The 15195-nt window shown below is 42.6% G+C and overlaps 1 protein-coding gene across 1 annotated transcript; it reads right to left on the bottom strand.

Annotated features, from left to right (window-relative positions):
* Positions 1-1723: 1723 nt before the first annotated feature.
* Positions 1724-10937, bottom strand: LOC103754302 (protein-glutamine gamma-glutamyltransferase 6). Its single transcript, XM_029960343.1, has 12 exons — positions 10745-10937; positions 9734-9973; positions 9123-9241; positions 8013-8141; positions 6661-6838; positions 5702-5837; positions 4966-5069; positions 4035-4277; positions 3475-3795; positions 2767-2924; positions 2181-2314; positions 1724-1877 (listed from the first exon to the last, which is right to left on the bottom strand). The coding sequence occupies exons 1-12, from the start codon at positions 10935-10937 to the stop codon at positions 1724-1726; spliced, it is 2109 nt and encodes a 702-aa protein (XP_029816203.1).
* Between the last annotated feature and the right edge of the window lie 4258 nt (positions 10938-15195).

Genomic DNA, 15195 nt, shown 5'->3' on the forward strand with positions numbered 1-15195 from the left:
GTTTCTCATGCATGGCACTGGCCAGATCTGCATTTTCACACTCAAACTGAGCTGGGTGTGGTTGCTGAGGGCAGATGAAAATGCTGACACTGTGAAAACCCAACGAGTGTTGCAAAGCTTGGAACTTGGCAGAGGCTTTACAGCTGATTTCCCTTTGAACAGCAGGCTTCCTTTGCAGATAATTAGGATGAGGTCACTCCAAGCTCCTGTGACAAACACTGTCTGAAATAATTGCCTGGATTGTGTTTAAGAAGGAATACTGGAAGGAATTGGAATGGTTTGGCTGCATTGTGTATTAAATGTAATGACAGTCTGCATTCTTGCAAGATTTAATGAGATTTTGTGAAATACCATCACTACCTCAAGGCCTTCTCTGAGGCTGGTGAGGATCCTATATCCTGACTTTCCAAGATCCTGCAAGACTTAATTGATAGGTGCAAAGCTGCCTATTCCCCTCTTCTTTGCCTGGAGAAATCTGAATTCCTGTGTGTATGTGTGTGTGTCCTTTTCAACCTTCATTCCAGTCTCTCTGGGCTGACTTGTTTTAACCAGCTTCCGCATCCCCTGTAAGTGTGTGTGGGGGTGGCAAAACAGTGTAATTGATGTAATAAAACAGGAGTTTACATGTTTTGGAGATTTTGTTGGCTTTAAATCAAAGAAATTTAAATGAGACCTCAGTTTAATCTGTGTCACAGGGTCAGTTTGTGCTCATGGAACATTCTTTCTGGGTCTGCATTGCTGGACAGTACTTGGTGTCAAGTGGAAAAAGTCAAATTGTCTCTTAGGAACATTCATATCTTTGCTATTTTGGCTTGTTAACTTTGCAAGGAATGAATGGACACATTTAGGGATTTAGATACGGGTGGCTCAGTGTGTTCCTCATGAATGATGATCTGCTTTAAGCAGCTTTGCAGAATAAGGATATGGGATTGTTAAATGTGAATTTTCATACATCCTTCTGATTGTATTGTCCTGCACCTTTTCTTCCCAGCCTGTGCTTTCTGAGCACTTCTGGTAGTGAAAAGTATCTGCCTCTGCAAACAGAGAAATCTTTTTTTTTTCTTGTCTGCTTTGTCATACCTGCATGAAAGGAATTCCTCTAACATAATTTAGAAGGGTAGATCCAGTGGTTTTGTAAGAGACAGAAAGGGCTGTACTGAGTGGCAGCAGCCACTGGCAAACAACAACCTTGAAGGTGGTTCCAGTACAAAACAAAAATAGGGTGCTTTTTGTCAATTTGGCCAATTTTTCCTGATAGTAAAGTGAGAAGTTTCTGACCATGGCAGGAAGGTTGGAACGAGATGAGCTTTAAGGTCCCTTCCAACCAAACCATTCTGTGATTCTGTGATGATTAAATTACATTCTGTGAAGCTTATGAAACCAGTGATTTTAAATTATGTTCCTTGGAAATCCAGCTGCTATTACTGCTACAGGCTCTAATGCTGAAAACCATCACACTTGATCCTCTCCTTCAATTTAAATTATATAATAATTTCCACTAGTAATTGTATGTGTGAAGGTCCATAAAACAGGTTAGGGATTGAAAAAGGCGACGCTGTCTTTACAGTACAATGTGTGTGGTACCTTTTTATTAGTTTCCACTCATATTACATCGCTTTGCTTTGGCTGAGTAATCTGCATTTCTGTGCTCCCAGTCATAATAATGTATGGACAGTTCACCAGCCTCATAAACAGGCACAACTGAACTGATGTACAGGTTATATCACTGAGCAGGAGCCACATTAAGTGTCACAAATCCCTTAATGTCTGAAAAATGGATGCAAACCAAGTCCACCTGAAGCTGCCTGGTGCCACTCCTGTAGGGAGTGATTTCAAACTGGACTGTTGAACTCTCCATGGGGGCCATTCTTGCCACACTAAAAGAGAGAATGCATTTGTAAGGTCAAGCAGCTGAAAATTCCTTGCTATGTATTCTTCAGATCCCCAAATCTAAGACAGTATGACATCTCTTCACCCCCTGAGCATCCTGTAATTCAAAAATTGGTGAAAGAGGTGTAAAAAACTCCAGCTGGTACATGGAGAGTACTGACATGATAGTATTTTGTACAAGGTTGGTGCCAACAAAAGTCATGAGCTTGACAGAATACTTTTAAAAACCCACCAGTATTCCAGATTTCCCCCCAAAGTGAGTGAGTTTTCAGCCAGCAGCATTTACATACCTGATTCTGAGTTGCTCTTTGAGCAGGCCACTACCTTCAGCTCTCAGTACACAGTCTGTCACCTCATCAGACAGTGGGTTGGTAAATGTGACCTCCACATTAACAGCCTGGTGTACCACTGTTGGACCAAGGACCTACAGAGAGAAAACATCTTGCTCAGCCACAGTGTTATTCTCACCTATTTCTTGTGCTTTTCTCTTTTCATTCCCATTTCAAAAATCAGTCTTCCTAAAGTCAGTCTTCCTAAATAAACTGGAAGAGATTGATCAGACTCCCTTAACAAAAGCGGAGGACTAAATACAGCCCAGATTTCTCTGTCCCCCTCTGTCCTGTCTCTCTGTAGATAAGCTTGCCTTGTAACTCTTGTAACACTGAGACTTGTGGCAAGAATACCACAGCTATGCCATGGAAAGGTTTGCTTTTCCTCAGTGTACTTCATTTCACTTGTGTCATATGGCCCATTACCAGAGCAACAAGATCCAGTCACCTTGATTTCACTTCCCACACTCTTTCTGTGAGGAGTGGGAATTCTAGTTGCTTTTTCTGAACATGTCTCTCAAGGGTCACAGAGGGGACTTGTTTTTACCTTGATGGTGAGAAAAGGATCCTGAAGGACAATGTCCTTCTCAACCAGAAGCGAGGCTCCCTTTTTGATTTGGCACACAGCAGTCACCAGGATCTTCCTGTCGTCCATCAGAGAGTTTTTGTATTGGGAATAGGGGATCCCAAATGAAAACTCCTTCACTGGAATGGAAATGGAAACAAAATTTCCCTCTCTTCCTTTTTCTAAGTCCCTACTATCTGTAAGGTACCTGTATTTTAAGGAGCATGTACACCATCACCCTGGGGCTGCACATTTGTGGGTGTTGACACCCACAGACAGGAATGATGCTCATAAGTGACTTCTACTTACATTCACATAAAACACTGAATTATCAGGTACAGTTTGGTGGCTGGACAGATCTGAGGGTGGGTATATGTGGGTAGCTCCCTAGTGTCCAGTGTATGTCTCTTAGTTGCTCTCTCTTAGCAAAAAAGGTCATAATGTAGCACCAACAGTGGCCCTGCTTGGTCAGACAAAAGGTCACCTTGCTCAGTATCTTTTCTGACAGTGCCCAAAAGCAAATGCTTAAGACAGGGAAATATGAATGTTTCTCTTCCCCTGAATAGCCTTGACCTCCAGCTGATTGCAGGTCATACACTTCTCGAGCCATTCTTTATTTCCATGTGATTTGACCACAAACCAAAACTATGTCTTCTCCTGTAATAAAAAGTGTAATAAAATTAAAATTACCTTCTTCTGATCCGAGTTTAATAGACCTATACAGCTCTAAAATCTCTGCCTTTGGTCTTCTTGTGTAGAGAATGGCTGAAGCCTTCAATTTAACTTTTATGGTCTTGAAATCTGAGATCAGGTTTCTGAGTGACAAGGTAAGGAGGATGTCCTGGCCAATCACAGGAGATGCGTCGAGGATCAGCTTCCCTGAGATACTGGGGGTTTGTGCCCTTGAAAATCGCCTTTTAGGTTTTCTAATTTTGGGTTTTTTTCCGGTTCTTCTCACACCAAGCAGCTTCAGTGCTTTTTTGTACACCTGCCTTTCTTTCGAAGATCCTGCTTGGAAAGATAACATGGTCAGAGATCTTGTGTCTACTGGATGCAGTGCAGTGGAGCCAGGATTGTTCTCAGAAATTTAGGAAGGCTGAGAAGGGCAAAGATACTCAAGAGGAGAAAGTGAGATCTAACACAGCTACTTTGCTCTAGAAGAAGTAAAGAAATTAAGTCAGTCCAACAAAGGCCTAAATTCTTTTCACTTCTGATCATCAGTGGTAAGACAACAATAATAAAGAATTTACCTTCTGGATATTTGTAATTAGCAGTGACATCCACACGGGAGTTGGTGCCCACTGCTTTGGTGCTGATACATTTCCCAATCTTCCTGGTGTTAGAATAAATCCTCTCCTTTCTTTTCTTGCTGTGGCGAATCCAGGTGACACAGTCAGCATTCACTGCTGCAAACACAAATGGGCTGTCATAATCCAGGTTCACATCCCCTTCTTTGATGGCTCTGATGGAGGCAGGACCACACTGATAGATGCCTGTATTGGAGAGGGAGAAGTTAACTGCCTCTTGCAAAAGAACATAAATCCTCACGCTGGCAGTCACTCCAAAGATGCATTTGGGTGAAGTGCACTGTTTGTGTGTCTGTGTATTATGGTAACAGAATGCCCAGAGACTCACATGCCTTTTCTGTCAAAAGGTGGGAGGCTGTTAGGGAGAGCTAAAGCTTCTTATGATGTGTGCTGTGTGAAATGTTTCACCCTGCAAAGGCTGCAGGGCTGCCAGCAAAGCTGTCAGGTGAAAGGAGGGGAGAGGGTGTGAGCCAGGTCAGAAATGCAGTCAGACCTAAGGGATGGGAGTCAACAATGCACTGAGAAGATCCAAGAAACTAAATTTGTTAAACTTTGTATTGGGGAATCAGACTGTGTGGTGTTAGGAGCTGAGACAAGCAAGGGCAGGATAAGTGAACTTCAAATGTGCTGGCTGTTGTGGAGGCAGAGAATCAAAATGAAAAAAAAAGGAAGAATTGACGTGCTGGTAAGTGATCCAGAGGCTGACAGAAAAGCTGCCTACTGGAGATTGATGTGGATATTGCTTTTCTTGTGCACCAAAAGTAATGCTATGTCTACAGGGAATGTATAGAAGAGAGTTGTCCTGAAATTTCAGTGGCAATCTTTCAGAATAACACTATCTGTGGGGATTTTTTTATGTTTACAACAGTGCTACCTTTGCTTTTTTCCTGGGGTGTTGCATCCAGAACCTGCCATCCATCATAAAAAGAACCAAGATCTCTTCTAGTGAACCAGCTTTCATTCCAGACGTGGAAATTCCTGTAAGGGAGGCAGAATATGGAATACCTGATTAATAATCCTGAGTGAATGAAAACTGGAGAGAGCAGCTGCTGGCTCGTTACATGAGTGCCTCTTTCCCCTTTTGTGCCAGATTTTTGTGTTCAGATCTCTCAGAAATGTTGAGACATTATGAAAAAGAAATGTTAAAAGGAAAATAATTCATCACAGAGTCAAGAGTTCAATTCTGGACATTCCAGAACAAACAGCCAAAGGTCTCCTGTGCACTTTGCTATCTGTTGGTATTTAACTCACAGTTTCTTTCTACTTCATGTCACCATTGTCCCATTCAGTCCAGATGGCGTGTTGTGCTTGGTGACTGAGGCACTGATGCTGCAGTACAACACACCTGTGCAGTGTGATAATTTGTGGGCACTTGTTTGTCAAAAGAACAATTTTTAACAGCTTCTCTGAGGTGAAACAGCATCTCCTTTGTTGACTCTTCAAAATCATGAAGTTGACTACTTATTGAATTTCTGAACGCTCTGTGGATTCTTTGGTGTGGGGTTTTATAGCACTGGCAGCATGAGGTTGGAGTAGTTTTTCAGGAGCATGATTCTTTTAATTAGTGGGGAATGTAATGGAAGAAATAATTTAAAAATATGTATATTTACCACACACTGTCTTCAGTCAAGTGCAGGGTCTTTCCAGAAATGTCAATGTACTTATCAATACTCAGATTTATATTGGTGTCATGGGCAGAGTTGAAGTTGGTAATAACACGAGTAGGTATTCCCAAGCATCTCAGTACTGCAATATAGAATATCATAAAAGTTCTGTAAACCTATTTTACACACATTTAGAAAGTATTTTTCTTTTTTTTCTTGGCAAAACAGTCTATTGTATGTTTTCAGTGAGGAAACAAATCCCCAGTAATTTTCCTCCAGATATGATACAAGTCACACTCATTGTGCACAATTGCTCAGAAGACACTTCCACTCATGTGACATTCTTAGCTGCCATGTCCTTTTAACAAGAGTGAGATTCACCCATTTATTTTAATCTTTGATTCTTCCTCCTGTTCTCTTTCCCATTTTCCCTCTATTTGTTCCTCTGTTACTTGCTTCTTTTTCCTCTTACTTTCTGAGATATACCTTTCAATTGCATTATTTTTCCTCTGTACTTTCCCCAAGGAAGCTCTTGTGTCTCAGAGGAGCTCTGAATGGAAAGTGCTAGTAAGAAATTCTTTTCCTGACTTGCAGCTCCTTTTACAGGTCCTTAGAATTGTGACTTGGTTTTGTGTCAGCAGTAGGTAGGTAAGACACAGCAGTAGAAAATGGGATTGTGAGGAGATGGGCTTAAAAGATCACTGGTATTCTTTGAATCCTAGCTGTGAAACAGGAAGCCTTGCTCTTTTCACCAGCCCAGCCTGGCAAACCACTTTGAATTTTGTTTGGGGTGCAACCTGTGGCTGTTTAAAATAGACCCTTCACCCGTGGGGAGCGGAGGTTCTTCGCTCTCTCTGCCACAGTTGGAACAACTTCAACAATATTGTCAGAAAGTTAAAACTACAGCAATTCTAGTGAGCTTCCTTCCTGGTATCATTCTGGTCTCGTTCTTCATCCCTTCATACCTGTGCAGGTGACTCCTGCAAAGACCCAGCACTGGCCATACCGGACGGGTCTGTACCTCCCCCTGTGCCACTTCCGAAGGATGGTCACGCTCCCACTCCACTGCAGGGGGTTTGTCCCGGAGCGGTACTTCCCGGTCCACTTCCCTTCCACTACTCCCTTCTCGTCGTTGCTGTTGACCTGAAAGAGTCCTTCTCGTGAGAGAATTAAAATATTTACAGAAGAAGAGAGGGAGGGAAAGAGGCAGAAGTGAGCCTGTGGGTGCCACTGTTCTCATGGGCTGGGGGGTGGGACAGAACATCTGAGCCTTAGAATTTTGTCTGTTCCAGTGCAATATTGGACCAAACCCAGATCAGACTGTAGAGTCTGACGATTCAAAACTGCCTTGTTTTCAGTTTATATTTTCTGTTTACATTTTCTCTGTTTCACTGATGGATTTCACCTCTTTGTGTGTTGTTATACTGTGCATTCAGTATTGTTTCAGGTTCTCGGGTGATTTACGTGGAAGGCTTGAGAAGTCAATATTTTCTCTGAATGTGCATTTGTTGCAAGTGTGCATATAGTACTTATAGCTTGCTCAAACTTGTTAGATGTGGTTGCATATATTTGTGCACATCCATTGTAGAGCCCTAAGTGTCACATGGTGGTACAGAAAGCAGTGAGTTCTTATTTATTTATTTTTTCCTAAGTATTCATACTTTTAGTAATTTTGTACATCTAAGAGGAGTTATTTACCTCATGTTGAAGCTGAAATTGCCTAAAGTGAGTACTGTCTAAAAGGCTGAAAAGTATCACAGCTGTAAAGGAGGAATCTCAGCTAAAGAAAGTGGGAAGGCATGTATTATTTATAAAATGGAAAACTTTTCAGTTGCCTGGTTGTGCATTTATGTGCTTGTGAGCTTGTGTGGGTGCTGTGCAAGTATTGGTTGCAGGAAATGCATAAAGGCCTCACTGAACAAATATCCCTTAAGTGAAGAATACTAAATCCACACATTAAATGTGGCCATAACAGCACTGGTTTTCCAAAATATTTCATGCTTCTCTTGGTATTTGAAAAACTTAGCAAGTGATTTCAGGCTTTCCAAATTAGTGAGAAGATCTAATGGACTGGAAATCTGTTAGGGAAATACATCTGAGATTCACTGTTCCCCAGAAGTTCTTGGAAACATTCCTTCAGTTATGAGCAAACTCTTGGGAAGAAGGTAAATTAAACTTTGGGGGTATTTTACCTCTTTTGTAGCTATTGTGTTGCAGAATTGTTATCTACACCTATAAAACATTGAGGCATTCACACTCAGGTGTTGGGGTTTTGTTAGTAAGTGCATGTAGAGCTGTAAGTGATGGATCATTTTACCATAGCACTGACCACCCTGCTCACATAGACAGGGTTGTTTCGGTTGGACACATCAACAGCTGGATCTTCTCGGTGGTTCAGGCTCCGATCCAGTATAGCCAGAGAGATATCAAGGATATCTTCTTCAAACTGAAATCAAAACAAGGCTAATTTCATAAGTAAACCCCAGGATAAACTCCCCATCCATTTTCCTGCTCCTGGCACAACAGCATAACGTTGGTAATAGAGGCATTATCTGTATTGTTAAAGGATATAGGGCCAAGTAGAAAACACGAGCACCAGGCTGCTGGCTCTCCGTGGGATTTTAAAGACAAGATGTCTGTGAGCATGGTGTGGGGCCATGGCCACTGGCATCCACAAAGCCACTACGTGTCCTGGTGGAACAGACAGGACCCCTGCAGGTCGGGCTGAGCAGGATTCCCACCCTCCCACATCCTGCCGTGCCCCCACAGGAACCCTTCTGTTACGAAAGCTTTGCTCCCATGGGCTGCCTGCACCTGGTGTCAGCAGATCACCTGAACTGAAAGAAACCCACAGACACAATTATTGTGGATTAGGGTCACAGGGATGCTGTGCTGGGCCCAGAGAATGCCCAAGTGCTCTGCTCTATGGAGGTGACCAGGCAAGGGTGCCCCCCCGACCTGGGATATCCTTTTAGTGTCTGTTAGTGAGCACGTAAATATTTATGTAAATATTTACTATGTATTAACTATGTAAATAATTACTAGTTGTAATACATCACTATGTATATTTACTATGTAAATATTTAGATGTACCAGCTTTGCAATGCCTGGTGGCTTTCTTTGCCCTTTACAAGGGTCAAAAAATGAAGTGCAATTTCACCAGTTTGAGTAACAAGCAAAAGAAAAATGAAATTGTGCTTTGTTTCTTTTATTTCTGTCTTAGCACATGCCAGACTGCAGAAATGATCCTGATGCTGCTGTAATGTATTGATAAGTGAGACATATATCTGTAAGAAAATCTGAAGTGAGGAATACTCAGCAAGGAATACTGAGCTCTCATACTCTGAGACAATGATTCTCTCTCCTGAACAGCCTGTTTACCCACTGTGCTTATTTTGAAAGTTCTGGAATAGGTGATGTTTTTTACCTGTCCATAGTTCCAAGCTTCTTGCTGGATATCTTTTTCCAGTCCCTGAAATATGATTCCACTGTCATTCAGGACATACTCCTGTCGCTCCCTCTCATTAGCCATGTAGACATCATCATCTAAGAGCAGAATGAGACACGATGGCTGAAAGGAAATTATTTTGAAAATCTCACAGAGAGGGGAGATCTAGGGAGCAGGTCAGGCTGCCCCTGCATTCAGGCTTAGGACTCCCTGCTACACCTCTCTAATCATTCAGAGAGTGAAGAAAATCGACATGAAATTCCTTTGAGGGGAACTTCACTAATCTCACTGTGTGTCTTACTGGTAGATGTAGGCTGGTTTACAGCTGAATGCAAGAATCAGAGGGAAAAAAATTCTAGAATAAATGTTTGGAATATTTCCTGCCTCTTATCTTTTATCCTACAAGCAAAAGTCTGGGGTCTTTGATAGCTTGAAGCACTGAAGAAGGGGCAAAACCTTGATCCTTGATGTTGAGCAAAAAACCCCCACTTTGCGTAGCTGTGACTGTCAGGTTCAGACTTTACTGTGACCCCCAGAATTCCTGGCTGAGACAATGAGATATTTGAAGGACATGATGCATCAAAGCATACCTGGACACCAAGGGTTGAAGAGTAGCACAAACTGGCCCAGGACTTTTGAAAAGACCTTGTTCCCAGAAAGGACCTGGAGTCTGAGTTTGTATCGCCCGATGACGGCGCTGGCTGGGCTGAGGATGGTGAAGCTGAGGCAGCCAGGCTCGCTGGGCTCCTGGGCTGCACTCCAGCCACTGGCACCCTCCTCTGAGAGGGTAAATACGACCTTGGTCTGCTGTGATTCTGCTGGAGATGGTCCTGCCAGAGAGAACAGGAACAGCAATTCTGAGTGGCAGCTGTGACAAACTTGGGGTCAGGGAAACCCACGTGGAAAGGCTGTGGGTTGTCAGATTAAGTGTTTATTCAATGTAAACTCACTCCAGAGGTGAGCACACCCATAATTACTCCAGGCAAGTGAGAGGGCAAGTCTGTTGTCCTGAAAACTTGACAGTTCAAAAATATGTGAGCGGGATGAGCCACACATTTTAACACATGTGTCATGAAGACTTAGTAGCTGCCTGGAGGATTTTTTGGAGGAGACTTTTGGCAAGATGTAGGTGGGAGTTCTTATGAATTGGGTCATGTGGGCTGTTCTAGTAATAGGGGGCACATGAAGTTAATCAAGGGGATTTTAAAAGGGGTGAAGTTAATCAAGGGGATTCTAAAAGGGGTGAAGTAAGGGAGGAGAGGAGATGAATTGGGGATGGTGGTTTGTGAGAGGTAGAGCTGTAACATGCTCAGGGACCAGAATGGAGATAAATTGCAGTTCCAGGTAGGTCCTCAGGAGCAGAGGTACAGGCTTGGTTTTAGAATGAGAATGGCACCTACCTTCCTATTAATTGTTACCTTTACTCTCTATATTTCCTTAAACTGCAGATCAAACTTAAAAATAGGAACTCCTAAGCCTAAAAGGACAATGAATCCTACATGATACAGGACACAGCTTGATGATTCAGGAATGGACCACACAGATCTGTATTTTGGAGGTGGAATAACTCAGATATGAGGTGAGTGACATGGGGAAATTACCTGTGCTTGCAATAAAGGTGAAGTTGTCCCAAGATTGCACTGTTGTTTTGATGTTCAGAGAGATGTTGAAGGGCTGCCCTCTCCTGAAGATTGCTTCTGTGCTGCTGTAATCAGAGGTGTGGTGGGCAGCTTTATTTAGTTTGGATTGCCAATTGACTTTTGTTATCTTCAGGGCTAGAAAGACACAAGGCATGTTCATTAAAAAAGGTTTTCCTTCAAGCTTGAACACCTTTTCATCGTGTCTAATGTAGTAATTTTATTATACTTATATATAGCTGGTGTTATGTGCTCTAGGAGAAAGAAAAATCCACTGTTATTAAGAATTGCAAAAATGCCAGTGTAGAGGAACAGTTAAAGCATCTTTTCTGCAGGCAACTTTCTGAAAGAGAAAAAACACCCATTCAGAGAATTCATCTTTGATTTAAAAAAAAAAAAACAAACAAAAAACAAAAATAAAAACCTGCTCTATTTAGATAAGACTTTGTTAAAGTTTGAAGTGTCTGTTCTGTTCCCCATGTTCCTGCTCTTGTGAGGTCCTGTGGGGATCTCTGGTTCACAGAGAGCTTTACAGATGTACAGAAAGAAGTATTAAAACTCTCATGAGCGAGTGCAAGCCTGGCTCTGGAAGCACTTTCTGACAGATGTCAGAAGGTTGGTGTCTTCATTGTGGAACTTGTACATTATCTTCTCATGTATCTTGTATCTCAGTTAATTTGCAGTCCTGTTGCCTGAAGCTGGGTGTTATTTCACACTCTGTTGGAAAAAGATAACCAGCAGAGGACAGATGATGGCACTAGGAGTGGCATATCTTGAGGCAGTGCTATTGTTGCTCTTTTGTATTGTGATGGGTTGTCACTGTTGAAAATGGGGCACTGAAGCACACATTACAAAAGCTGTCAAACTTTTTTTGTCCCTTGAGGAATTAAAAACCGGCAGTAACAAGTGAAAAAAGCAGAAAAAATACAGATCCCTCTATGAAAATATGTGTTTGTGAAGTGGCCTCTCCCTGTGCATTTCAGAGGAGTTTCCCTTGAAGAAAATTTCCTGCTGTGACTCAAGCGCATTAACCCTTTGCAGACTAAAGCAACACTTCCATCATTTCACTGAACACAGGACTTGGTTTAGCACTGCCTTGAATCACTTGGAGAGAGGCTCATATCTGAGGGAACCCACAGGGCTCTGCTGTAGGAATAGAGAGGGTGAGATCTGAGTTTTCTGCTGTGTTTGCAGCAGAGAGTTATATTCTGTGAAGTCTTCACAAAGTCAGAACTGTCCTCATTCCTCAGCTTTTTGGAAGAAATGTGAATGTGCACGTGCATTTCTGAGGCTGCAGTGAGGGTGGCTTTCCTCTAGTCTGTGAGTGTGTTTAAACACTTTCAGCTGAGGGTCTTGCTCCATGTGTGTCACCTAGAGACAAAAATTCCACTGACAGGAGAGTTGTGTCTGTGCCCCGGGGTGCAAAATGCCTGGAAAGTGTCTCACTTGCGTCATCGCTTTGTGTTCCTGACTCAAATATCTGTAATTGAAAGGGACCCACAGAAAGCATCATCCCCAACATCAAGTCCTCTAATTTAAGAGTGACTTAGAACGTGTTTCTGCAGGGCCTCAGGGTTTGAAAAGAAGTTGTTTAGTCTTGCTGCACTTCACCCTGTGCGAGTTCAGTGTCCAGGCTCTGCAGGGCAGGGGGCACGTCAGAGGCTGTCACAGGCAAAGAAGTTGTCCAACAGAGTAAAAGGGGATGTGTGGAGCGGTTGGAAAGATAAAGAAGGCAGTGGCTAGCAGTGGTTAGCTCCAAGAATTTCCTGCATTAATAGTTTGATTTGCCTTGCAAAGTCCCTGCTCGTGCAGGCATTTCCAGTGATCATGTGCAGGAGATCAGCAAAAAGTTGGTTTTTATATGGGGTAAGAGCACAATAAAACCTGATACCAGTCTTTTGTCCATGTGGACTCAAATTTACCCTTGTTTTGATCCTCACAGTTTTAATTTAAATCTTATAATTTTTTTTCTTCTTTTGGTGTCTGTTAGAAAAACACATTTTCAATAATTCTGTCAGCGTGCAATTGGACAAACTTCTAAAAATCTCTTTGGGTGTCTATCCTGTAGTGGACAGACACTGGGAGCAAGCTCAGAAGCAAAAGCCTGCAGAATTGGTGCTCACTGCTGAAAATGCTGATCATGTGACAGGGTTCTTTTTGCCTTTGACTGAAAGCTGAAGCTGTAACAGAAAAACATCTTTAAACTAAACTGTAGGTGGACTCTGTGTGTGTGTGCATTCCATGACACACCTGTCTAACTAGAGATCTCTCCAGTCACGAGGACAGTGAGAGTCAGTGCAACACCACACAGACCAGCTGCCATGGCCCCTCTGTAGGGAGGGGAATGTGGGAGTCCAGAGGCCACCAAGTGACCTGTCTGAGGCCAGACATCATTTGATATCAGAGCCTGGGATTTCCATGGGGCAGTAGGATGCCCCAGTCAGTAGCCAACAGTGTTGATTAGGTGGCTGCAGAAGCACTGAATAGAGTAGTTAATTGATATGATAGAAAAAATATCTTCTTAATCTACTTTTCTGTGTTACAGGAAAAAAAAGAATATGTTCAAGACCCATGATAGTAAAAAGAAAATCAGTTCCAGTAGAATAACCCATAAATACATTAAACCTAAAGAGGGCTAAGCTGCTGAGAGAACAGCTAGATGTAATTTATCTTGTTTCCTCAGCAAATCTCACTCAGCTGGATAGGAGGAGTGATGTCTGGAGCCATCAGGATGAACTTACCTGCCATGAGGTTTCTTTCTTCTTTTCCTCACTTGTGTGTGGTTCAGGTTATGGACACGAAAGTGTGCAAGAACATCCTAAATCTTCTTCCACCAGCACAAATACTGAAAGGCTCAGGACTGGACTTGGCTACACAGGCTGGAGTTTATACAAGCTGGGTGTGACCTGTGGTTGGTAGTTACTGTTTTTGTAGTGATATCCTACGTGAGCATCCACTGATGACTGCTTTAATTGCACAATCTTGAATCCAATTATGCTTATTTAAAACTGGTGAATGACTGAAGAAAGATGATAATCAGTATTCTGGTGTCTTAGAGGGGAAAACATCCCAAATTGGATCTAATGAAGGAAATATAATCTTAAGCAGACACAAAAAAAATAATTTTGGATAGTTTGGTTTGTGTCAGTTTAGGTTTTTGGAGACTGTATGTACAGAGGGCAAGCGTAGACAAATATACCTGTTGTACAGCTTGGCTGTTGGGACATGGAGTGATCTGAGTAAATTTGTAATAATCAGTGTTACTGTCACTCAGTAGTTTGGAGTTTTTTCACTCTGTTTTTTTTAAAGGCAGGTCTGCCTGAAGATCTTTCACATAACTGCATGTAATTCATTCTTTCTTGCAATACAGACATGTGCATTCTCACTATCTGTTCCTGACATGGTTACCTGTAATCTGCATTTCTTCTGTGTGAAGCAGCACATCCCCCCGAGAGGGCATTGTTATGCAGTCAGCTGTGATCAGAGACTTCTGTTAAGTAAAGAGAAGTGTTTAAATGGCTGCCTCTGCTTTTAATAATAATTTTTTCTTTATAGTTCGGGGTTCATAATGCATGTACAAAGTTTCTCTGTAGCTCTTTGGCATGGCACTGTGAGTCCGGCCCCGGAGGAAGCTGCAGAGCTGCTCCGCTGGTGCGAGCCCTGCCCACTCTAATTACAGGCGCCCTCAGCTCCTGCAGCTCCCTCGCGTTGTCTCCTCCCTCGTCCTGTGTCACAGCTTATCTACAAACATCCCCTGCCAATCTGTGCCCAGAGTAGCTTGAACACTGATCTGAACCTTGAATGGACTGTGATGAGGAGTAAGGGCTGTCAGGGGAGAAGGGATGATCCCTCATCTTCCTCACCTTCACGCTTCTGCACTGCCTTTTTGTTCTGTTTTCTGTTTTGTTTCCACTTCATATTTGTTGTTTCCAATTCATATCAAGATTGCCAGGAACCAAAAAGGCAAGTTAATTGCCTGAAGTTTAAGTGTATTTTTTTAAAAAAGGAATCTGGAGTTCTGTTATGGTTTCTTGTGTGTGTGGTTTTTTTTTTTTCAGTAGGAGTTTGTGATCATATCTGGATGCCTCAGACTCTGAAATACTATCAGAAAAAGGTTTTCATATCTATAACTCCTTACAGCTCTGTGGTTCAGAATTTTGGCCTTATTAATTCAGCTTTGATCTTTCTGCCAGTTGTACAGCAAATGTAAATCTTGAGGCTTGGCAGAGCTGTTTGCACACTGTGACTGCCCCACACCCTGGAGTGTGACCTGGAGGCTCCCGTGCCTGGTCAGTCCTTACCTGTCACAGCAGAGGCTGGAACAGGGAATCCTTACAGCTGCCTGAAAGTGTGTTCCAGCTGAGACCTGGCACCTGGGAATGTTGGGGTTGGGAACCCACAGAAGAGGGATCTGT

Source organism: Manacus vitellinus, unplaced genomic scaffold, assembly GCF_001715985.3.
Source record: "Manacus vitellinus isolate BGI_N305 unplaced genomic scaffold, ASM171598v3 scaffold_26_pilon, whole genome shotgun sequence".
Taxonomy (NCBI): Eukaryota; Metazoa; Chordata; class Aves; order Passeriformes; family Pipridae; genus Manacus; species Manacus vitellinus.